The sequence below is a fragment of the Scyliorhinus torazame genome, chromosome 13 (assembly GCF_047496885.1).
Source record: "Scyliorhinus torazame isolate Kashiwa2021f chromosome 13, sScyTor2.1, whole genome shotgun sequence".
Classification (NCBI taxonomy): domain Eukaryota; kingdom Metazoa; phylum Chordata; class Chondrichthyes; order Carcharhiniformes; family Scyliorhinidae; genus Scyliorhinus; species Scyliorhinus torazame.
Window position 1 is genome coordinate 111,122,254 of NC_092719.1, and position 25,454 is coordinate 111,147,707.

A 25,454-nucleotide genomic window follows, 5' to 3' on the forward strand; every position below is an offset into this window, starting at 1 on the left:
TGTAAAGAGAATGAAGGAACTGGGATGGTATTAGATAGCTCTGGTTGAGGAATTAAGATCAACAAAGACGTAGCAGACAAATGGTCATCTCCTGCGGTCTGATTACTCAGATTCTGTGTGATTTGATTGGCCATAGATTTACCTATGGTTATTTATTTTGCAGTATTATTGTTACAACAGTCCAATACCTGTCTCCTGCATTACACAAGAACTTTACAGAAGCAGAGTTTGATTTTAAGGTGGGTTTGTTTCTTATTTTTAATATGTCTGAAATGGCACCATACTTTACATGAACTTATTGGTCTGTTCTGCACAATAGCAACACCCATGGGCATATTTGCTCTGGAACTTTCTTTGAACTTACACTTTGGTCTCTTTATCCAGCAGACTTTGCCAATACAGATCTCATTTTAATGCAACACTAGTTTTGGGAGCTGGGACTGTGGATTAACTGGGATAGCTTAGGGCTATGAAGGGGGAATTGAGCTAAGGTTCCCTCTCAGTATTTGGAGAAAAAGGAGTGGATTTTCACGGAGTTGGGGAGAAAACACAGACCTTTTAAGTTGTAGATGGGACCTGATTCTGGGATTCCCACCCCAATTCCTGGTTCCCCCATTTTTTTCAACATGGGAGAAGAGTGCTTGCACTCTACGTTCTCTATTTTTCATGGATTCAGGCCAGCTTTTCAAGACTCATGGCCCCTCAGAGGTATCGTAAAGTGTAGTCTGGATGATGAAACTTTTTGAAAGATAACTTCCAAAGGCTTTACCCATGCCCACATACCAATCAAGCCCCCCACCCACCCCTAATGCCCCCTCAAATCATCCGTACCCCCACCCATCCTCAATAGCCCATCGTACCCAATGCCAACTCATGCTCCCTCACCCACTCCAAATGGACCCTCAGGCCCTCCATTATAAATCATAACACTTCCATGCCTATATACCTGTAATAATGGCCTGTGTGGAAAGCTTATGAAACTCAGCCATTCGTAATTTTCTTAAAAACCCACTGTTACTGCAAAAGTATCAATCAATAAGACCTTTAAAGTATTGGCAACAGAGCTATAATCAATTGATGTATCTTTACCTTGTATAATTAAACACTGAACCATTGACAAAGTAAATCTAAGTAATAAAGCTGTCAATCAAGCATTGTTTTCCCTCGTGTGCATCTGTTTGAATGGAATAATGGATGTCTGGGCTTTCAGCTAATAATGCATAATGAGGCTTGGTTGAGAGTCCTGATATCCAGTAGTCTGTTGAAACAGGTGAACACAAGGGAAACATTGTTTGATTGACAGCTTTATCTCTACCCACCTCTACATGAAATTCCAGCCCATAATGCTGAACATCAAGTCAAGCTATGCTGGCATGGGCAGAATTCAGACACGTATCAGTAGATCACAGTGTAGATCCATCATGCCAACTAGATGAATATCCCAAGTTCCTAAGTGCTTATCATTCTCTGTATTAAGAATTTACTCACAGCATCTGTTTTAAATTGTTATTTCTCCTATTTGAACATAGAACATACAGTGCAGAAGGAAGCCATTCGGCCCATCGAGTCTGCACCGACCCACATTAAGCCCTCACTTCCACACTATCCCCATAACCCAATAACCCCTCCAAACCTTTTTGGACACTAAGGACAATTTAGCATGGCCAATCCACCCAACCTGCATGTCTTTGGACTGTGGGAGCAAACCAGAGCACCCGGAGGAAACCCATGCAGACACGGGGAGAACGTGCAGACTCCGCACAGCCAGTGACCCAGCGGGGAATCGAACCTGGAACCCTGGCGCTGTGAAACCACAGTGCAATCCACTTGTGCTACCGTGCTGCCCCTTTTCAGAAATATTTGAGCCAGTGTTCTCTTGACATAGTTTGAAGCAGTGCACCGGATTAACCTTTTGTTTCACGTTGTGTATATTTCTGAAGAGTCACCTCAGTAAATGATTCATTTACCACCAGGCTTACAGATGGGAGAAATGTAATCTAAAACTTCATTTGCATTAGAAAGAGCTCCCCATTTAGATTTGATACCTGGGATTTTCTGGTCCTTCCCTCAGCGAGATTTCCGGCCCTGCCACAGGCCAAGGTGGGTTCTCCAGCAGCGGGGCTGAGAGCAACACAAATGGCCGTTGACTGTTCCCACGAGCGGCCAATGACAAGTTACCTCCCCTGCCTCCGCCGCCAGTAAACCTGCCACAGGAGGGCCAAAAAAGCCTGGCCTATGTCTCATCTTAAACATGGCATATTTGACATGACATGCTTCTTCAATACTATGCTGAAGCATCAGTCAAGTTCACATGCTTAAATTCTCAAATATATATAACTTACTTAAAAAATGCTTCATATTTAGGGGCAGGGGCTGGGGCTCCGGTTTCCTCCCACAGTGCAAAGATAGAACATAGAACGATACAGCGCAGTACAGGCCCTTCAGCCCACGATGTTGCACCGAAACAAAAGCCATCTAACCTACACTATGCCATTATCATCCATATGTTTATCCAATAAACTTTTAAATGCCCTGTGCAGGTTAGGTCGATTGGCCATGCTAAATTGCCCTTAGTCCAAAATTGCCTTTAGTGTTGGGTGGGGTTAATGGGTTATGGGGATAGGGTGGGGATGTGGGCTTGGATAGGGTGCTCTTTCCAAGAGCCGGTGCAGACTCGATGGGCCGAATGGCCTCCTTCTGCACTGTAAATTCTATGAAATTTCCATGAAATTTGTTCATAATCTTTTCAATTGTATGTTTTACATTTTCAGTCGGTTAAATAACAGCCCTTACCTCCTGACTGGTTTCTCACCAATATTGTTTCCATCACCCTTCTGATTGGGCATATTATTGGACTGTCTTCTCATTGGAATCATTCCATTCCTTTTTCTGTCTGTGGTGTAACTAGCAAGTGCAGGCCAGTCAACCCTCACTCAATTGGAGGGTTAATTGATCTTGATTTAAAAATCTAACATGCTTGAACCTTTCATTTAAGAAAGTAAACCCATCTGCAAATGTTTAAATGGATCTGTGTTTGATTAGGAAATTCTACTCCTAATATTGCCATAGAGTTTACACATTTAATACATTTAGCTGGTAACATTTTCAATATCTTCCATCATAACTTACCATTTTAACATCAACTTTTCAATTGTTCTAAATTCCAATAAAACCATATACTGCAAAATGTGCAAAATGTTTATAAGAGGGGCCATGAGAACTTGTTCTGTCAGAGTTTGCGAGAACAGGAGAGAGGGATTTGTAATGGAGATGTCTGCCTTGTTGAATTAGTAGAGCACTCTGATCTGGTGGTACTTCAGAGTCCCTCAACTTAAAGCTTTTGTTGTACAGTAATGTTCTGACTGTCACCCATTTCTATAGGTTTGGAACTCATACTTCAGTCTGGCTGTCCTTTTTATAAATCAGCCGAGCCTTCAGCTAGAGCATGCTACTGCTGCTAAAAGGAAGAAGATTCTGGACAGGTGAGTATTGTCAACTTTGCCAATTTGCAGGAGAAAATGTGCATTTGACACTGTCAGTCTCTGTGATCAACCTGATCTGAGAGTCACAACTTTGGCTGGAAAAGTGCCTGTATCGTATAAGCTAGACACAAAATGTACAGTAACAAATACAGTACCGTCAACAATTTGTAATTAGCACCTTCAGTGTTATTAAGTGTCTCGGGGTGTCTCACAGAAGCATTATGCATCATAATTTGAGACCAATTCACATAAGGAGACATTAGAGAAGATGTCCAAAAGATTGATCAAATAGGTAGGTTTTCAGGTGCATTTAATGAAGGAAAGTGAGGTGGAGAGGTTTAAGGAGATAATTCCAAAGCTTGAGGCCCAGGCAGCTAAATGCATAGCTGCCAATAGGTTACCAACTCTCCAGAATTTACCTCGAATCGCCAGGAATTGAAGATCAATCTCCAGGATACTGATGTGACCAACCCTGGAGAAAGATCATCAGAACATTAAAAAAGATTGGGTTTTTTAAAATCATGTTCTTTGAACATTTATCATTACCAGATGTAAAAATATTGGAAATGTGGGGAAAGGTCATTTGGCTATCAGCAATGAGTGTAGGAAGACAGTGCTTCACATGGATGGCTGTGTAGCCCAACTAATGGCTGGAGTGTGGGGGCAAGTCCAGGAATACATTTAACCACAGTTGGCAACCCTAACTGGCAAAAGTGGTTCAATTAAAATTTGGGGTACTCAAGAGGTCGAATTAGATGAATACAGATAACTGAAAGGGTTGTGGAGGAGATTACAAGGATAGGGAGGGGATTTGAAAATAAGGTGAGAATCTTAAAATCGAGGCAATGTTTTATTGGGAGACAATGTAGGTCAGCAAGCACAAGGGTGATGGGTGATTGGAATTTTGTACAAGAAAGGACACGGGCAGCAGATTTTTATCTGGCTTCAAGATTACAGAGGATAAAATGTGGGAGGTCAGCCAGGAATAGGTAAGTTTAGAGGAGAGGTAACAAAGGCATGAATGAGGGTTTCATCTTTAGATGAGCTGTGGTGGGGTGGAGTCAAGAGATGTTACGGAAGTGGAAACAGGCCGCCTTACCAATGGTACAGATATGTGGTTGGAAGATCACCCCAGGGTCAGATATGACACCAAGGTTGTGAACAGTCTGGTTCAGCCTCAGCTGCCAGGGTAAGGGATACATTCAATAGCTGGGGAACAAAGTTTGAAGTGGGGATTGAAGGAAAGCTTTAGTCTTCCCAATATTTGATTCAAAAATGTTTCTACTCATCCAGTATCGGATGACAGAAAGAAATCTGATAATTTAACAACTATGGATGAGTTGAGATGCTATGATGGTGAGGTAGAGCTGGTTATCATATGGAAACAGACTTTTGTGTTTTTGAATGGTGGTGCCGAGGGAAAGCATGTAGGTGAGAAATAGGAGGGAACCAAGATAGATCTTTGGGAGAAACTAAAGAAACAGTGCACAAGTGCGAAGAGAAACCATTGCCAGTGGTGCTCTGCCTAAGGCTAGAATGGAAAACGGTAAGACTCGATAAGAATGTGAAAAATTAATAATGTACTTTTCTCTTAAATGGTGGAAACAATCACTAAGTGATGAAATAGGGAACATTTGTATTTTAACATAGAGGAGGCAGTGACACAGCGGTATTGCCACTGGACTAGTAATCCAGAAACCCAGCGTACTGCTCTGGAGATCCGGGTTCAAATTCCGCCATAGCAGATGGTGAAATTTGAATTCAATAAAAATCTGTTGCTTGTTGTAGTGAACCTGTCTGGTTCACTAATGTCCTTTAGAGAAATCCGCCATCCTTACCTGGTCTAGCCTACATGTGACTCGAGACCCACAGCAATGTGGTTGCCTCTTAAATTACCTTTGACGTGGCCGAGCAAGCCATTCAGTTAAAGGGCAGTTAGGGATGGGAAATAAATGCTGGCCCAGCCAGCAACGCCCACATCCCATGAAATAACTTTTTTAAAATTGCTGCGTACCATCTTGACCTTTATTTTTCCATGTTCTGTTGCTGGCAGGTATGGTGACATGAGAGTGATGATGGCCTATGAACTCTTCAGCATGTGGCAGAATCTGGGTATGGTATTATTATTTTGACTCAGTAAAAATGTCAGATGGAAAGTAGATGAGGGAAATGCTACGTCATGTGTTACAGATATGTAACACATGGCTGCATTTTGATATTCATTTTTGAGAAACCTAATGGAAAGTTTAAGACCTATAATGTAAGAAATAAAAAGGTTGAAAAAGCAAAAGAGAGTTAATCAGGGCAGAGTATTTGGGCTTTGAGGTGACAGCAACCATTTTTTAGCATAAAGTGACCTTTATGTGTTAAACAAAGCAGCTAATCTTGAGGATGAACATAAGCCTTTTATGGGGATCCTTATTTGTTCATGGTTTGGGTCTGGCCAGAATGGATCCAGAATTCCTATCCATCCACCATTCTAGATTTAGTTGACAATTTTCTACAGATCGAAGTGCTTACCTTTTGAAATCAACTAAAGGATTTTGTGTGTCAAAAATCAAATATGGGGTTAAATGTAAAGTGCACACTTTCCGTCAAGCAAATGAAGTTCGAGGGGAAAACAAGATATTTAAAAGGAACTTCCTGTTAGACCCTCTTCTGATAACACAGTGGGAAAATACACCAATTGGTGTGGTACTAAGTCATGTGGAACCAAGTGGACCTCAGATTAAATCTCCAGTCTATGCAAAGTACAATCTGTATGATTGGCCGAAGTGCCCCTCAAGTGGCCACCTCCTGTTACTTTTGACCTCACCCTTTTGATATACTGAACTAAAAGCTATAGTTATATCACTTGAATGCCACACTAGTGCTACCAGTTCCCAACACATAGTGATTACTGAAACCCAGCTGGTAGTTCCAGTGAGCTGCTAATCGCTAAGGCCTGAATTTTCATAAGGGGGATAGGCTTAGCCAAAATGGAGCCGGAGACCAAAATTCGGAAGTCTCGCCCCCAAGCACCCACTTGGGGGTGTTTACAAGGGAAGGTTGCAGTTTGATAATTGGCAGCTGTCCATGTAAAAATGAAGCTACCTTCAAACAGATCTAATTTTCGTAACTGGGATGTCCAAACCATGACATGTGGGCTTTAGATCTTTCAGGAGAAGATCTAAAACTGCTGACATTCTTTAGAGAGGGAGGGTACACTTTTGGAGAGGTCCAGGGACACCTTTGGGCAGGGTAGGGTACCTTTTCAGAGAGGTCAGATGCTTTTTGGGAGAGCTGGGGTACCCTTTGGAATTGTAAAAATATAAGTATGAATATGTGTAAAAAGTGGATAAACGCATTGGAATTGTCCAGTTTAAGTGAACTGTCAAGCTGTCCAAACATTTAAATCTCATTGGAATGGTCAAGCTATTTGAAACTGTTAAGCTTTCAAGGCATTAAAATTCTGGAGTTTTAAAAAAATCAGTGCTTACTGTTTCACTCTGTTGTCATAAACCTGGGGATTATCATTATGGGATTTATGCTGCACAACTGATTTCACAACCTATCATTATCACAGTGTGGTATCTGATTGACAACTCCAAGTAGTTATAAAGTCTTTGATGTTAAGCTGAGCACTTGAATGAAATATTTGTTTTTGTAAGGGCTTGTGTGGTTTAAGGAATGTAAATATAGTGAATTAGAGTTTTATGATTGATTTATGAATGAGAGTTTTTTTAGTTAAAATCGAAAGTCTGCAAAAAACAATTAGAACTTCATTTTATTTCATCTCATCATGAATCCTGAGGTCTGCCCATGGGTAGATACTGGATGAGTTGTATCTAGAAGAATGTAAGGGAAAAGGGTGATGGGTGAGGGCCATGGGTTGACATAAGTTGGCACTAAGTTGGAATTGGGGCTATAAAGCGAATGGGGTCAGTAGATTGACATTGGTTAGCATAGGGGCTATAAAGAACTGTGTGGCATGGGCAGAGGGACATAGGGTAACATGGAGGGTATGGAGGCCACGGGATTGGATGGGGGGAATGAGGTGCCATGGGTTGGCATGGATAGGGCTTGGGGAATATGTGAAGGGGTGTGAGGAGTAAGGGTTGGGAAGCTTTTGTTCTATTGTTTTTTCATAGCTAGGAAGAAGTCCCAGATCACTAAGGCCAGCTTTTTGTACAGCCCGCCTCCACACCCAGCAGACCCTCTTCTCAGGGATAGCATGAGCGACTCCTGTTAACTCCTGCTCCCAGGGGCATTTTCCTGCCTCTATGCTCTTGATTCGGGTGCAAAAAGTCAGACCTCAATATAAAACTGTATTGGTGCTCTTCAGCTATCCGAGACATTGGAAAGAGCACTGCCAGAACCTTCTCAATCAGGAGTCAACAGTACCTGACAAAACTATCAAAAAGGATCTCTGAACAACTTGACTGATCAAATTTGGGTATGCTGCTAACACTTGCTGAGATACAAAAGGCTATCCAATAGATCAAGAAAAACAAGGTGTGTGGTCCAGACAACAGTCCTGCAAAGATCTATAAAGCTAGTTGTCATGAACTTTCATTCAAACTCTCAGACCGTTTTACAAAAATCTGACAAGAGGTACTACCTCCCGACTTCCACAATGCCAAAATTGTTTCACTTTTCAAGAAGGTTGATAAATACATTTGTGGGAACTATATAGAAGCATATCACTTCTCTCCATTGAGGAGAAAATTGCCACATGAATCCTCTTGAACTGCCTCATACCAATCAGCAGAGACAAAACATTTATTGACTCCATCATGAAACCCTTTGGAACATGCAACAAATTTGTTACTGTCCTGTGAGGGACTCTTGCGTAATGGTATTAGAGCAATCTCCCTTTGCAATGGATTGGAGACTGAGCTCTTTTGCATCTGGATGGGCATCAAGCAAGGCTGTGTGATTGCGCCAACTCTCTTCATTATCTACTTCAGCCTGGTCATGAACTAATTTGCGACCAACTTCCACAAGGCGCCATTATTGAGTTTTGACTCAACCTCAAGAGGCTGAGAACAAAGACTAAGGTGACCCTCAAAATTACCCATAATTTATAATATGCATCGAATGAGCAGTTGTGGCCCACACTGCAAGCTTAATCCGGACCACATTCAACCTCTTCATTCAAAAGGTTGATCTCTCACTCAACATTTTAGTAAGACCAAAATCCTCCACCAGCCCTCCCCTGAACAAGCATCAATATCTCCAGCGACAAGAAGCACTGATATCTCCAGTTATTGTTATTGATGGGGAGACCTAAGAACACTACCACAGCAGCTACCTTTCTCAAAAGGCTACCATCAAGGAGGAAATCCAGCACAGAATCAGCTGTGCCAACATAGCCTTTAAAAATTGTGCAATTGGGTCTTCGACAACAGAGATGTCCATAAAAGGACCACGGTTTTCGTCTACAATACTACCCGTCTATATTGCAGCAAAGTGAGGTGAGAGTGACTGCCCTTGACATCAAGGCAGCATTTGACTGAGTATGGCATCAAGGAGCTCTAGCTAAACTGGAGTCAATGGGAATCAGGGGAAAACTCTCTGCTGGTTGGAGTCATACCTGGCACAAAGGAAGATGGTTGTGTGGTTGGAGGTCAATCATCTGAGCTCCAGAACATCACTGCAGGAGTTCCTCAGGGTAGTGTCCTAGGCCCAACCATCTTCAGCTGCTTCATCAGTGACCTGCCTTCCCCGGGCGGCACGGTAGCACAGTGGTTAGCACTGTTGCTTCACAGCGCCAGGGTCCCGGGTTCAATTCCTGCTTGGGTCACTGTCTGTGCGGAGTTTCCACGTTCTCCCCATGTACGAAAACATGCAGTGGGAGTCTTATACAATCGTCAAATCCAAGAAATTAATTTGTGGCCAAAACCGAACCTCCCAAGAATCTCAAATAGATATTCCAACTCCACTCTATCAAATGCATTTTCGGCATCCAGGGAAACAATCACCTCCGGTTCAGGCACCGAGGAGGAGAAACATTTAACAGGTAATGTATATTGGCAATTGTCGACCCTTCACAATCCTCTGATCCTCCAAGATTACATTTGGGAGGCAGGACTCCAGTATCAGCACCAAACCCTTGACAAAGAACTTGACATCCGCGTTCAACAGTGAGATAGGCTGGTATGAACCGCACTCTGTTGGGTTTTTGTCCTTACGAATTAAAGAGAAAGAGGCCTGTGTGAGGGTAAAGGGCAACGATCCCCGGGATAAGGAGTCGTTAAACAGGGCCAAAATTAAAGACAGCAGCTGCTCCCAGGACCTCATTGAATTCAATTGGAAAGCCAACTGGACCAGGGGCTTTGCCAGTCTGCATAAAACCAATGCATTTTATAATTTCATCAGCGTTTAATGGGGATTCCAACTCATTGCTCCTCTCCCCTTCACAGTTGGGATGATTAGGCTGTCCACAAAGTCAGACATGGCCGATCCATCCGCCGAAGGCTCCAATCCATAAAAATCACGATAGAACAATTCAAAAGGCACATTAACCTGGGGGGGGGGGGGGGGGGGGGGGGGGCACGGAAACCAGGTTACTGCTCAAATTGTGTATCTGTGTATCTCCAAGGAGGCCACCTGCCATTAAAGCTGGTGAGCCAAAAGGCGACTAGCCTTCTGCCCGTATTCATAAAATATGCCCCTTGAAACTTGCAAATGGCCATATTGCTCTCTCTGGCGACAATAGTTCAAACTGTGTATGCAGCTTTTTCCTACTTGCCAGCAACTCTAGTTTAGGGTCAAGTGAGCACCTCAAGAATGGAGTCCACCAGCCTCTGCTGCTCCACCCTCGCTGTCCTCACCAAATGCGCTTTATAGGAGATAATTTATCCCCAGAGGACCACATTAAGAGCCTCCCACTGCATGGGAGGTGAGTTTGACTCCATGAAAGACAACAAAACCCTGTCCCCCCTGATGGAGTAAGAGATTTGGACTTGGAACTATCCAATCTAGGATCCAAGACACAGTTTAGGTCCCCATCCAAAATGAGCTGATGTGAGTCTATTTTGGGGAGGGAGGCCAGCAGGTCATTAATAAACTTCGTATAGTCCCAGTTCGGGGCGTAAATATTAACCATAATCACCTTTATGCCCACCAGACAACCACAGACAATAACATAACTGCCGTTGAAAATCTTAGAGGCAGGAAATTGAACCCTTTTTAAATTAATATCGCCCCTGACCCTACCATTGAAATCCAAATGAAAAACCTGGGGTGGGATTCTCCGTTTTGCCGGTGCCCGGGGGTTTGCCGACGGCGTGGGGCTGCCGCACAGTAGGAAACCCCATTGACCGGCTGGCGTAACGAAGAATCCCGCTGGCGGGTTGGGGTAGAAATGTGGTGGGGCGGAAAATCCAGCCCCCGTACTACCCACCCCTTTTGCAGCCTGGCCTGGTCCCTGACCCACAAATCAGTCTCTTGCAAAAACACCACATCGGAGTTTAAGCTCTTAAGGTGAGAAAATACTCTCAATCTTTTCACTGGGCCATTCAACCCCCGTACGTTCCAGACGGTCACCAAGGAATTCAATCGGAAATTCAGAAGGAAGTTCTTTATCCAGAGAGTGATTAGAATGTGGAACTAACTAACACAGAGTCAAATCACTGAAGGATAAACTGAACAAACTCGTGAAGGAAAAAGGAATAGAAGATAGATGCTGGTAGTGTCAGATGAAGAGAAGTGGGAGGAGGCTTGCACAGTTCATAAACATCAACCTAGACCAATTAAACCTAATGGCCTGTTTATGTGCTGTAAATTCTATATAATTTTATTAATCTGTTTGGATACAAAATTACTGTGTAAAATGTCAGTGTGATTTTCCTTGAATATCATATGAAAATGTAGATTGAAATGCTCAGGTTCGGATGAGTGTGGTCATGGGTGGGGGGGCGCCATCTTGGATGGGCCCGGTTTAGAGTGGGAAAGGGCAAGGCGGAGCTTAGGGGTGGTGATGGCGGACACAAGTGGGGGGTGGAGGCTTAGACCTCCAATGAGAATCGCGCCATAGAATGCTTGCAGGCTGACTAGGCTGGTCAAGAGGTCCCGGGTGTTTGGACTCCTGAAGAGCTTGAGAGCGGAGGCCATTTTCTTGCAGGAGATGAATTCCGGGTGAAAGATAAAATGAGGCTGAGGAAGGGATGGGTGGTGCAAGAATTTCACTCAGGGTTTGACGTGAAGTCAAAGGGGTGGCTATTTTGTTGAGCAAGCAAGCGGGGTTTACAGGGGCCAGGGTGGTGGGGGACCCAGGGGTGGAGGTATGTGATAGTGAGTGGGATATTAGAGGAGATGCCAGTGCTGTTGGTAAAGGTGTATGCGCTTAATTGGGACGATGTTGGTTTTTGTAAAGAGGTTACTGGAAGCAAATTCTTCGCCGGTGGGATGCTCCGTTTTGGCTGCCCCACAATGGGAAACCCCATTGACTAGTCGGCATAACGGAGCATCCCGCCGGCATGGTGAGGCAGAAATGTGGCAAAGCAGGGCGGAGCATCCCGGCCCTGGACTTTCGCCAGTTGATCATGGGGGGGGATTTTAATTGTGTAATGGAGCTGAGGTTGGATAGGTCGAGCCCTAAGTCGATGGGAAGGTCGAGAATGGCGAAAGAGCTGAGAAGGTCCATGGAAAGGATAGGGATGAGGGATCCGTGGAGGTTCAGGAACCCGGGATGAAGGGAGTATTCCTTCTCACAGATGCATAGGGTGAATTCTTGGATTGATATTTTTTGTGGTGAGCCAGACAGTGCTGATGGGGATGGTAGGGGCGGAATATGCAGCTATTGTGATCTCAGACCATGCGGCGCACTGGTTAAATGTGAAGTTTTGTTCAGGTCAGGTGCAGAGGCCGAGGTGGAGGTTGGACTCAGGACTTTTGACTGATAAGGAGTTTTGTGGGAAGGCGAGAGTGGTGATTAAGAACTATGTGGAGCTCAACCAGAATGTTTACTGTAGTGATTTCTGTATATCAATATACATGATCAGTGTATGTAAAACTAGTACAGTCAATTCAACACTAGATGTCTCACTATCAAGTGATATAAAAAGGACTTTCTAAGAGAGTACACATCAGGAGAGTGAACAGACAAGACATAGAATAGCTAGAGAGAGAGAAGTTATAAGATATTTTATTATTATATTGTTTAGTTAGTTATCTTTACTGTATTTTATTTGTTTACTAGTTGAGTATTAAGTAAAAAGAACGCATAAATATAATTTATATTACTCAATAAATTAGTTTATCTTTACAAGAAGACTACTGTTCATTTCATCAACTCGGCTGGTTCAAAAGAGTAATATACTATATTACACAAAGTAATATAACATGGTACCAAAGTGAATTATGCTCTTAAGAAAGATTAGTAAAACATTTGAACAAAAAAGAAGAAAAATCGGACTCAACTATTCAACTGAAGAAGTCATCATAACATCGGAATCTTTGACGAAATCAACTTTTCGATGGACCAGGTTCAAGTACCCAGACATCTAAAGACCACTGGTAGTCTTAATTTGAATTGGAAGTTAGTCAAACAACAGTTTGAGCTCTATTTAGAAGCTAGTGATTTAAACGCTGCATCAGATGCAAGGCAAATTGCTTTACTTCTGTCCCTAGCAGGACAGAAAGCAATCAAAATCTTCAATTCGTTTAATTTTGCTGCTGGTGAGGATAAATCGAAGTTTGATCAAGTAATCGCGAAGTTCGATGAACATTGCAAAATGCAAACTAATGAAATTTTAGAAATATTCAAATTTCATATGATTCGTTTGTGAGGGACCAAATTGTTTATGGCATACTTGATGATACTGTCAGAGAAGCTTTAATTCGACAAAATGATTTAACGTTGCAAATCGCAATAGATGCATCTCCGTGGAACAGACCAAAAGTCAACATTTAGCATTTTATCCCAAGGAAAAAGGCACGAATCTCTACCACGAGGCAGAGAAAATCAAAATGGTGTCGCAGGCAAAGCAGAAAACTGTGAGGAATGGTAGCTATCCCGCGGACGCATTTTCGGGCTCAGGACATGCGCACGACACACAGAAATGCGAGACATAGAAGAAGAGGTCTGCATGCGTGAACGTCACTAATACGTCACAAAGACACCATGATTACGTGTCATAGGTGTGGCAACGGCCACTTAAAGGGAAACTGCCCTGCTTTTGGCAAACGCTGTTTGAGATGTCAGAAGTTAAACCATTATGCTTCTCTGTCAGTCATCCGCAAGTTACATTCCTCCTGCACAGAAAAAATACTACAAAGTGAGAACTGTGGACAAAAATGAAGAAATCAACACACAAGAATATTTCACGAAAGATGATGACATTTTCTCGTTAGAATATACTTTCTTCGTTGGTGTGGTTGAATTGTCCATGAAGAATGATCTACAAGCAAGCAAGAATCATCTTCAAACAACAAAGCCAGCTCGTCATGAAAATGAAAAGGATCTTCAAGCAACAAAAGATCAACGCGTCAACGTCATAGCACCGAATGGATGACTACTGTATATATTAACACAATTCAAATTTCTTTCAAACTTGACATTGGTGCCTCAGCAAATCTTCTGAATTCCAAGGACTTGTCCAAGATCAAAGGTCATTATGGGATGATACCTCCAGAGTGCTCATTAAAACATTATTGTGGCAGTCCAATTTTCTCACATGGTTCGTATTACCTGAGTGTCACAAACAGGGACATTCACAAACAAATCAGATTTGAGATAGTAAATGATGCTCATTCTTCTTTACTTGGTGCTCAAGCGTGTAAAGATTTGCAGCTTATTCAAAGAATTTTCCTTAATGCTTGTCAGTCGACTACACTCAAAGACGACATTCAGCAACTCTTACAGGAATAAGAACATAAGAACTAGGAGCAGGAGTAGGCCATCTGGCCCCTCGAGCCTGCTCCACCATTCAATGAGATCATGGCTGATCTTTTGTGGACTCAGCTCCACTTTCCGGCCCGAACACCATAACCCTTAATCCCTTTATTCTTCAAAAAACTATCTATCTTTATCTTAAAAACATTTAATGAAGGAGCCTCTACTGCTTCACTGGGCAAGGAATTCCATAGATTCACAACCCTTTGGGTGAAGAAGTTTCTCCTAAACTCAGTCCTAAATCTACTTCCCCTTATTTTGAGGCTATGCCCCTTAGTTCTGCTTTCACCCGCCAGTGGAAACAACCTGCCCGCATCTATCCTGTCTATTCCCTTCATAATCTTATATGTTTCTATAAGATCCCCCCTCATCCTTCTAAATTCCAACGAGTACAGTCCCAGTCTACTCAACCTCTCCTCGTAATCCAACCCCTTCAGCTCTGGGATTAACCTACTGAATCTCCTCTGCACACCCTCCAGTGCCAGTACGTCCTTTCTCAAGTAAGGAGACCAAAACTGAACACAATACTCCAGGTGTGGCCTCACTAACACCTTATACAATTGCAGCAGAACCTCCCTAGTCTTAAACTCCACCCCTCTAGCAATGAAGGACAAAATTCCATTTGCCACCTTAATCACCTGTTGCACCTGTAAACCAACTTTTTGCGACTCATGCACTAGCACACCCAGGTCTCTCTGCACAGCAGCATGTTTTAATATTTTATCATTTAAATAATAATCCCTTGAATACCCTGATTTATTTCAAGGTATGGATATGTTACCATTTCAGTACAAGATCCAACTGAAAAAGGATGCCAAACTGGTAATCCATCCACCTAGACATGTACCTGCTTCTCTCCGAGACAGATTAAAGGCTGAATTAACAAGATTGCAAGTTCAAGGTATCATATATCGAAGATTACACAACCTACTGACTGGGTTAACTCCCTAGTCTGCATTAAAAAACCTACAGGTGAGATTAGAATCTGTATGGAACCCAAAGATCTCAATCACAATATTAGAAGAGAACACTATCCAATGCCAAAGAAGGAAGACTTTACTGCAGAAATGGCCAATGCCAGAATTCTTACTAAACTTGATGCCTCACAAGGTTTTTGGCAGATGCAACTCAAGGACTCCAGCAAACATCTCTGTACCTTTAACACTCCTTTCGGAAGGTACTGTTTCAACATAATGCCCTTTGGAATTATATAAGCTTCGCAAATTTTTCATCATACAATGGAACAAATGACCGAGAACATTGAAGATGTTCGTGTTTCTGTTGATGACATAATCGTTTGGTCAACAACACCTGAAGAGCATTTGAAACATCTTCGGGAGGTGTTCAAAAGGATACACAAAAATGGTCTGAAACCGAACCAGGCTAAATGCACGTTTGCCACCTCCTCTTTGAAATTCTTAGGTGACAACATTACAGCTGATGGAATCAAGCCAGATGAAGATAAGGTGCAAGCCATCAAGGCAATGCAAATTCTAAAAGACAAGAAGGCAGTCTTACACTTTCTAGGATTTGACAACTTTCTTGGAAAGTTCATTTCAAATCTAGCTAATAGAACACCTGCACTACGTCAACTGATCATAAGAATACAGATTTCATCTGGACTGAAAAACATACTGAAGAGTGGACAGATCTAAAACAACAATTGATACAAGCTCCATGCTTATCATTTTTGATCGTACAAGACATACTGAAATCTCAACGGATGCAAGTCACAATGACATAGGTGCTGTTTTACTTCAACAAGACCATTTCAATAATTGGGTTCTTATTGCCTACGCATCAAGATCCATGACTATGACTGAATGTAGGTACGTCCAAATTGAAAATGAGTGTCTTGGGCTAGTTACCGGGATTACCAAATTCACAACTATGTTTATGGTCTACCCAAGTTCACAGTAGAAACTGACCATCGCCCACTTGTCAACATAATTGAGAAAAATTTAAATGATATGACTCCCAGACGTCAACGTCTGATGATGAAATTGAGAAGATATGATTTCACTCTACAATATACTCCAGGTAAAGAGTTAGACATAGCTGACACTTTAACTAGATCAGTCAACACTGAAATTCTTCAAGAAGAATCGATTAATGGTATTGATTCTCAACTGCAATTATTCAGAGAGTTACTTCCAGCCTCTGATTCAAAACTACAACAGATTTGCATCGAAACACTGAAAGATGCGACTTTGATGAAAGTCATACATCATCTTCAACATGGATGGCCAAAAGGTAATTGTCCACAATACCAAAGCATTCAGTCAGAACTGACTATTAACATAGAACATAGAGTGCAGAAGGAGGCCATTCGACCCATCGAGTCTGCGCCAACCCACTTAAGCCCTCACTTCCACCCTATCCCCCAACCCAATAACCCCTCCTAACCTTTTTGGTCACTAAAGGCAATTTATCATGGCTAATCCACCTAACCTGCACGTCTTTGGACTGAGGGAGGAAACCGGAACACCCGGAGGAAACCCACGTAGACACGGGGAGAGCGTGCAGACTCCCCACAGACAGTTGAGCCAGCGGGGAATCGAACCTGGGACCCTGGCGCTGTGAAGCCACAGTGCTATCCACTTGTGCTACTGTGCTGCCCAATTGTGGATGGTATTTTGCTGAGACAAGATCACATTGTTATTATGCACAGCATGAGGTCTGAAATGCTTTCTAGACTTCATGAGGGTCATTTAGGCATTGAGAAATGTAAACGTCATGCCAGACAATCAATCTATTGGCCAGGTATCAACAATGATATCTCGGACATGATATCACCATGTTCAACGTGTCAGTCACATCAAAATCATCAATGCAAAGAACCAATGCAACCACCTGATATAGTTACATCACCATGGATTAAGGTTGGTGCTGATCTCTTTCACTCATTTGGCAAGGATTATCTACTCGTCATTGACTATTTTTCTAATTTTCCTGAACTAGTGAAATTGAAAGACATCACATCCAGCACTGTCATAAAAGCATGCAGAGAAATATTTGCCAGGCCTGGTATTCCTCGCATCATCATGTCTGACAATGGTCCATGTTTTTCGAGTCATGAATGGAAAGAATTCTCATTGAATTACAATTTTGAATATGTAACTGCAAGCCCTCATTTTCCACAGTCCAACGGAAAAGCTGAGAAAGGTGTCCACATTATGAAACAGCTACTTAAAAATCAGATTGTGAATCTTTTGATTTGCTATCTAGCTTTACTCAATTGCAGGACATCACCTTTATCAACAGGATTATCGCCATCTCAGATGTTATACAGCAGGAATTTAAAAACAACTCTACCTCAGTTACACATTTCTGATCCTGAACAACATCAGACTGAAGAAAACTCAACCACAAAAAATGAAACAAAAGCAATATTTTGTTCTACATTCAAAAGAATTGTCTCCTCTATCTGACAATTATACAGTTAGATTAAGACTTCCTGAAGGTGGTTGGTCTGACATTGCTCACATCATTAGGCAATTCTCTCCAAGATCTTATCTGATAAAAACTTCAGATGGCAACATTCGAAGAAGAAATCGTAGAGACAGATACTACGAAGAATTTTCCTAATTTTGATTTAAATCACACAATTTAGAACCATAGACCATAGAATTTACAGTGCAGAAGGAGGCCAATCAGCCCATCGAGCCTGCACCGGCCCTTGGAAAGAGCATCCTGGAAAAAGCCCCATGCCTCCACCCTATCCCCCTAACCCAGTAACCCCACCTAACCTTTTAGGACATTAAGGGCAACTTAGAATGGCCAATCTACCTAACCTGCACATCTTTGGACTGTGGGAGGAAACCGGAGCACCCGGAGGAAATCCACGCGCACACAGGAAGAACGTGCAGACTCCACACAGATAGTGACCCAAGCCGGGAATCAAACCTGGGACCCTGGAGCTGTGAAGCAACTGTGCTAACCTGTATGCTACCGTGCTGCCCCAGAAACAAATTGAACACAACTGCATTCAAATTTGATGATCAACATAGACATTAAAACTTCTTCATCACCTTTGACATGAAGAAGATAGGCAAGGCGAAGAAGACCGAATCGTCTGAATTTGTGAACCTTTACATAATTCTAGTGATTGCTCTACAAGATAGACACTGCATTTCATACGTAAAATGTTCTTTTAATATTTGCAAGAAAATGTTAAAAATAAAGGGGGATGTCGTGATCTCTGCATATCAATATACATGATCAGTGTATGTAAAACTAGTACAGTCAATTCAACACTAGATGTCTCACTAACAGGTGATATAAAAAGGACTTCCCCGCTCTTTCTACGAGAGTGTGCATCAGGAGAGTGAACAGACAAGACATAGAATAGCTAGAGAGAGAGAAGTTACAAATTATTTCATTATTATATTGTATAGTTAGTTAGTTATCTTTACTATATTTTATTTGTTTACTAGTTGAGTATTAAGTAAAAAGAACTCACAAATATAATTTATATTACTCAGTAAATTAGTTTATCTTTACAAGAAGACTACTGTTCATTTCATCAACTCGGCTGGTTCAAAAGAGTAACATACTATATTACACAAGGTAATATAATAGTTACGTTTTGGGAGACCCTGAAGGCGGTGGTCTGAGGAGAAAGGGAGAGCACCGGTGGTTATTGGGCGAGATAGTTGATGTGGACAGGAGATACTAGGCGGCCCCCACAAAGGACGTGTTGACACAGAGGAAGAAGTTGCAGGGGCAGTTAGACAGCGGGCAAGGCGGTGGGCAGCTGCGGAGGGCGAAGGGGGTGCAGTGAATATGGGGAGAAGGCGAGTCGTATGTTGGCTCACCAGTTTCAGGGTCAGACAGCATTGAGAAAATTTTGCAGGTGAGGGTGGAGAAGGGGGAGCTGGTGTCGGAGCCAGAGAGGATAAATTAGGTTTTTAAGGCTTTCCATGAAGGGTTATATAGGGCTGAGCCGGTGGGAGAGGCTGAGCACATGGGGTGGTTTCTGGATGGGTTGGAGTTCCCAGAGTTGGAGGAGAGGAAGAGGCAGGCATTGGAGGAGCCATTTGGGTTAAGGGAGGTGATGGAGTGTATTAATACGATGCAATCGAGGAAGTCTCCGGGGCCGGGCGGCTTTCTGGCAGAGTTTTACAAGCAGTTTGAGACAAAGATGGCCCACCAACATGGTATGTTTAGTGAGGCGGTGGAAAAGGGAGAGTTTCGGGCTACACTTTCGCAGGCGTCGATTTCGTTGATCACGAAAAAGGAGAAGGACCCATTTTGTTGCCAAACACAGACATGAAAGTCCTGGAGAAGGTGCTGGCATGTAGGTTGGAGGGGTGCAACCCGGAGGTGATTTCTGAGGACCAAACCAGATTTGTGAAGGGGAGGCAGATCTCTTGTAAAATTAGGAGGTTGCTGAATGTAATTATGACTCCATCAGGGGGACGGGAGCCAGAGGTGATTGTGTCCATGAACGTGGAGAAGATTTGACTGGGTAGAGTAGAGATACCTGTTTGAAGTTCTGGGAAGGTTAGGGTTTGGACCAAAATTTGTGGCATGGGTTCGATTGTTGTATGCATCCCCCATGGCTACTGTTCGAACAAACAAGACAAGTTTGGTGTATTTTGGGTTGCATAGGGAGACGAGGCAGGGGTACCCACTGTCGCCGTTATTATTTCCGTAGGCGATCGAGCCCTTGGCGATGGCGCTTTGAGCATCGGTTGATGGCAAGAGATTGTGAGGGGGGTTAGGGAGCACCGGGTATCACTGTATGCAGATGACCTGTTGTTGTTTGTGTCGGACCCTTTGGAAAGCATGGACAGAATTATGGGCTTGTTGGAGAGAATCAGGGCTTTTTCCGGCTATAAATTGACCGTAGGGAAATGTTGGTATTGATGCCACTATGGGAACCACAGGTTTACACCGAGGGGATGTATGGGATGCATAGGCGGTGGAGGGAGATGGGGTTGGAGTGGGTCAAGGATATGTTCTCGGAGGGGAAATTCACTGGGTTGGATGAGCTGCGGGAGAGATTAGAGTTACCGAGTTGGAGTGAGTTTAGGTACTGGTAGGTGAAATGAATGAAATGAAAATGAAATGAAAATCGCTTATTGTCACAAGTAGGCTTCAAATGAAGTACTGTGAAAAGCCCCTAGTCGCCACATTCCGGCGCCTGTTCGAGGAGGCTGTTACGGGAATTGAACCGTGCTGCTGGCCTGCCTTGGTCTGCTTTCAAAGCCAGCGATTTAGCCCTGTGCTAAGCAGCCCCTGGAAACAGATGCGGGACATTGTGTGAAAGGAGCTGCCGACGTTCCCCCAACTACCAGAATACACGCTGCTGGAGAAATTGCTGCTCCCAGATGAGGTGGGGGAAGGCAGGATAGAGGACATATATGAGTGGTTGGGAGAGCAGGGTAAGGCGCTGGTGGAAAGGATTAAGCAAAAGTGGGAGGTGGAGTTGTGGAGGTAGATAGGATGGGTTCTCTGATGTGAGCCGATGCAGCGAGTGAACGCAACATCCTGCTGTGCTAGAATGAGCTTGATTCAGTTTAAAATAGTGCTCGGGGTACACATGACTCAGGCTCGGATGAGTGGGTTCTTCCTGGGGGTAACAGATGGATGTGAGAAATGTGGGTGGCGGCCGGTGAATCAGGTTCCCATGTTTTGGGGTTGATAGATGTTGAGGGGCTTCTGGGAGGTGGTGTTTGGGACTCTAGCCAGGATAATGGGGCCAAGGTGAAGCTGGATCCCATGGTGCTAATCTTTGGGGTTTTGGAGATGACGGAGCTGCTGGAGGGGAGGGGGGTCGATATCGCGGCTTTCTCCTCTCTGATTGCCCAGCGACAGATTCTTTTGAGTTGGAGGTCAGATATGCCACCAGGAGTTGTGGCCTGGCTGGGAGACCTGTATGGGTTTCTCTAGTTGGGAAAGATCAGGTTTGCCTTCAGGGTGTCAGAAGAGGGCTTCGAAGTACGATGAAAAGGGGAAAAATGTACAAACTGTACATTTGTACATCTGTTTTGGTGGAATGTGGTTTTGTTGTTATTATTTATATTTGAAATAAAATATCTTTGAAAAAAAATGAAAAGCTCAGGTTCATTACTCCTATACGGCACAGCTTTCATCATGTTGAAATGTTGGAGCTTGGATGGACCTGAGACACCTCAGCCGGATTTATATGGTCGTCTGAATTCATGAAAGTGGGTTTCCAGACGGCATGCAGTGGTTTCAATGGGACAAGCGACTGGAGGATAGAATCAGGCCGCCAGCGAACGGTGCGCGGCCGAGAAACACGCGGCTGGAGAAACAGAGAATCTCGCTTCCCTTTTTTTGGACTGGCAAATCAACTAGCTTTGCCCAAATTAAAGTCTTCCAACTTCATGCTGTTTCTACAGTTGAGATAAATTATTTTCTTTTGAATATTTTTATTCGGTTTTTAACATTTTGGACATACAATACATCGTAAAATAATATTAAAGAACGCTCCCCCACCCTCAAATACCCAATAACACAAAACAAACCGCCCACATCCCTCTCCACCCCCAGCAGTTGACGTAAACCAACTCTTTAAAGTAAAATATAAACAAATCCCATCTCTTGTGGAACCCCTCACTAACCCCCCTCAAAGTAAACTTAGCCTTCTCCAAATACAGGCACTTCATCAAATCCCTCAGCCATACCGAGGCATAGAGTGGAGAAGCTGACCTCCACCCCAATTTGGACCGGCCTGAGAGCAATCAGCGAGGCGAAGGCCAAACTTCTGCCCTGCGACCATCTGCAGCTCTGGCAAGTCAAACACCCAAATATGGCCCCCAGGGAACTGTGCTCCAAATCTACGATATGGTGCTAAAAAACAACCTCCAAAATTTCTGCAACTGCAGGCAGGACCAGAACACATGTACATGATTGGCCGGACCCCTCCCACACTACCCACAAATGTCTTCCACTCCCTCAAACAACCGGCTCATCCTCAACTTCGCCAGGTGCTCCCTATGTACGACCTTTAGCTGTATCAGCTCCAGTCTCGCACACGAGATTGAGGTATTCGCCTTCCACAACTCCTCTCACCTCAACCCATCCTCCAGCACATCCCCAGCTTCTCCTCCCACTTGGCCTTGACCCCCTCCAACAACACCCTCTCCCCCTCCAACATTCTCTTATAAATCAGCGAGTTGACCCCCTCTCCAGCTCCATCACTGACAACACCCCCTCCAACAATGAGGAGTGCGCCGCCACTGGGAAAGGTGGGATACCTTCTTTGCAAAATCCCACCCGAAATATACCTAAAAGCTTCCCTGTGTGGAATCCCAAACATCTCCATCAACTCCTCCACCCCGCGAACTGCCCTTTTAGAAATAAGTCCTTCATTTCCATCACTGCCCCGCTCCTCCCATCCACGAAACCTCGCATCCAACCTCGCCCACTGAAACCCATGCTTCCCTCGGATAGGCATCAGCATCGAACGCACCCCTAACTTAAAATGCTGCCGCAATAGCCTCCATATCTTTAACATGGCCGCTACCACCAGACTCCCTGAATATTTCCCTGGGGCAAACGGAAGTTGTGCCAGGGCCAGCGCCCACAACCCCGACCCTCTTCAAGAGCCTGCCTCCATCTTCACCCACAAAATCTCTGGCTCCCTACCCCAACCCTGCACCTTCTCAGTGTTCGTTGCCCAACAATAATGCAACAGGTTTGGAAGGACCAGGCCCCCTGACTGCCGCCCTCTCTGAAGCATTGTCTTCTGAATCCTTGCTACCTTACCTGCCCAAACAAACAAAAAAGTCAACCATTCAACCCCCATAAAAATGAGCAAAAAGACTGATAAGCACTGAAATCAAAATATAGCAACCGTGGCAAAATATTCATCTTAATCGCCTGCCAATGATAGGGGAAGGCTGTCCCATCTCAGCAAATCCGCCTTGATTTTACCCACCAGGCTCGTGAAATTCAATTTACGGAGCCAGGCCCAATCCCAAGCCACCTGCACTCCCTAATATCTAAAATGGGTAGTTGTCACCCGAAACGGTAACCCCCTCAACCAGCTCCCACCCCCAAAGAAAACACCAGACAATACTCACTCTTTTCCAGATTCAACTTGTATCCTGAAAAAGCCCCAAATCTCCTAAGCAGCCCCGTTATATTCACCCCGTAGAACGGGTTGGAGATGTACAACAACAAATCATTGGCACACAAAGATAACCGATGCTCCAAAACCCCCACCCCTCACTATCCCCTTCCACTGACCATAGCCTCTCCTCCACCTCGCTTCGTTCACTTGCCAACTCACATTTGTTAGTGAGGCGGACACTGCCAAAGCCCCTCCCCCACATGCCCGATTCCAAGTAAAATACTCCATCGGCCTCGGGCCCTCCAGCCCCTCAGGCAATCCCACAATCCACAGATTCTGCCAGTGTTACCTGTTCTCCAGGTACTCCACTTTGGCTCTCAGCCTTTTGTTACTCTCCTGCATCCTCCACAGCTCCTCACCCATAGAGGTGAACTGGCCGCTGTGCCGCAGCAATGGCTCCTCCATCCCTTTCAACACTTCTTCTTGCTCCCGCACCACCATCGATATCTTTCCCAAAGCTTCCTTTATCAGGACCAGCGCATCATCTACCAACTCCTTGAGCGAGACCACCATCTCCTTCCGATGCCTATCGACATGTTTGGCGAACTGCCACTCAAACTCTACTGCCATCACATCAGCCAACTTGTCCACTATAATGCGCACGGCCCCACCCGGCGAGCTAGCTCCCGCCATCTTTCCTCCCAGAGAACCCCGCACCGAACCCGAGCTTTCAGACGGACTATCACTTGCACCTTTTTGCCCCGTATTCTTCTGGGTTTTCGATATCCATTAGTTGCCACAACCTTTCGAGAGATCAATCATATAAAAGTTTCCCCCCAAATCTGGATGAAAAGGGGCAAAAAATGAAAGCTTTAGCAGGAGCCACCCAACTTGCGACCTCCACCTACATGTCGCCACTAGAGTTCCTGTTGAGATAAATTTTGATATAATCAACGCCGCCATGTAGTATAAAACCCAATACGAAATATCCAGACCGAAGTGGAGTAGCGCAACACTGTAACAGGGCTCAGTAAAATTCATTTTGGGATGGATGTTCACTCCTGCGGTGGGTAACTTGAGTTGTGAAATTTCCCAGCTCAGTGCACCTGTCTCGGAAAAAAGTGTCCTTCGTTTCTGCTCCGGAGCATGGATGGGATATAGTCAGACCTGCCACTCCAGTATGCAGGAGCTGCCCAATGCCAAGACTGGCTGGTTAAAAGGCACACCTCGGTTCTCTAAGACTTTGTCCCAGTTGTTTTGTTAAATATAAGGCCCTCACCCACTCCCCATGTCCATCCATTCTAATATTTGCCCCACCAACACACAATTGCCCCTCAAACCCTCCATGCTAACCGATGCTCCCCATGCATCCCCTTGGCCCTTTACAGCCCCGATGCTAACTTATTGCAACTCAAGGCAACTCATGACTCCCACCCACCACCCTTTGCCCTTATACACACTATGCCAACTCACCCAGTAACCACCTTAGGAAGACCTCAGGAGCCATTCCAAGATGAAATAAAATAAAGTTCTCAATAGTTATTACGGAGTCCACTGCCTAAAAATGTCTCATTCATGAAAGCCCATTCAATACATTGAAATTCCCTCAAGAAGTTAATCCCTTATGCAAAAGCTCAGAAGATCCGAGAAGGTGAATCAAAACGGCAGTTTATTTTCAGCCACATGAAACGGCCGCAACGCAACATACAACACACCGATCCCAACCAATCATGCTGGTCCCAACCTGGCCGGCTTTTAAGAGGTGATTCTATGAGCCCCAGCTGATGATCCTCTGATCATTAGTGGGAGAGCTTGTATTCAACGAGTCCCAGGGGAGATCAATCGGATTGAGCCCGTGGGACCCGTGAGGGTATCACACCCGATAACAACAAACATTTATATTCATTACCTCACATCAAAGACAGCTAATCCTTTGGAAACTTCCTTGAATTGTCAGTCAAACTATGAAATTACAGACGCCCTGCACCATTATAATAGTGACAGATTGGTGTAAGCATTGCTAATGCTATAAAAATAGCACTTAGGG

General features: G+C 44.0%; 1 protein-coding gene across 8 annotated transcripts in view; it reads left to right on the forward strand.

The window, feature by feature from the left end:
- Positions 1–25,454, forward strand: part of dock3 (dedicator of cytokinesis 3) — a 1,587,592-nt gene that overhangs the window by 1,135,917 nt on the left and 426,221 nt on the right. For all 8 annotated transcript variants that reach the window (XM_072472048.1, XM_072472049.1, XM_072472047.1 and 5 more), the window contains 3 exons: positions 164–239; positions 3,382–3,482; positions 5,536–5,594. In XM_072472048.1, coding sequence (XP_072328149.1) covers positions 164–239; positions 3,382–3,482; positions 5,536–5,594 — 236 coding nt within the window. The remainder of the gene's footprint in view (positions 1–163; positions 240–3,381; positions 3,483–5,535; positions 5,595–25,454) is intronic.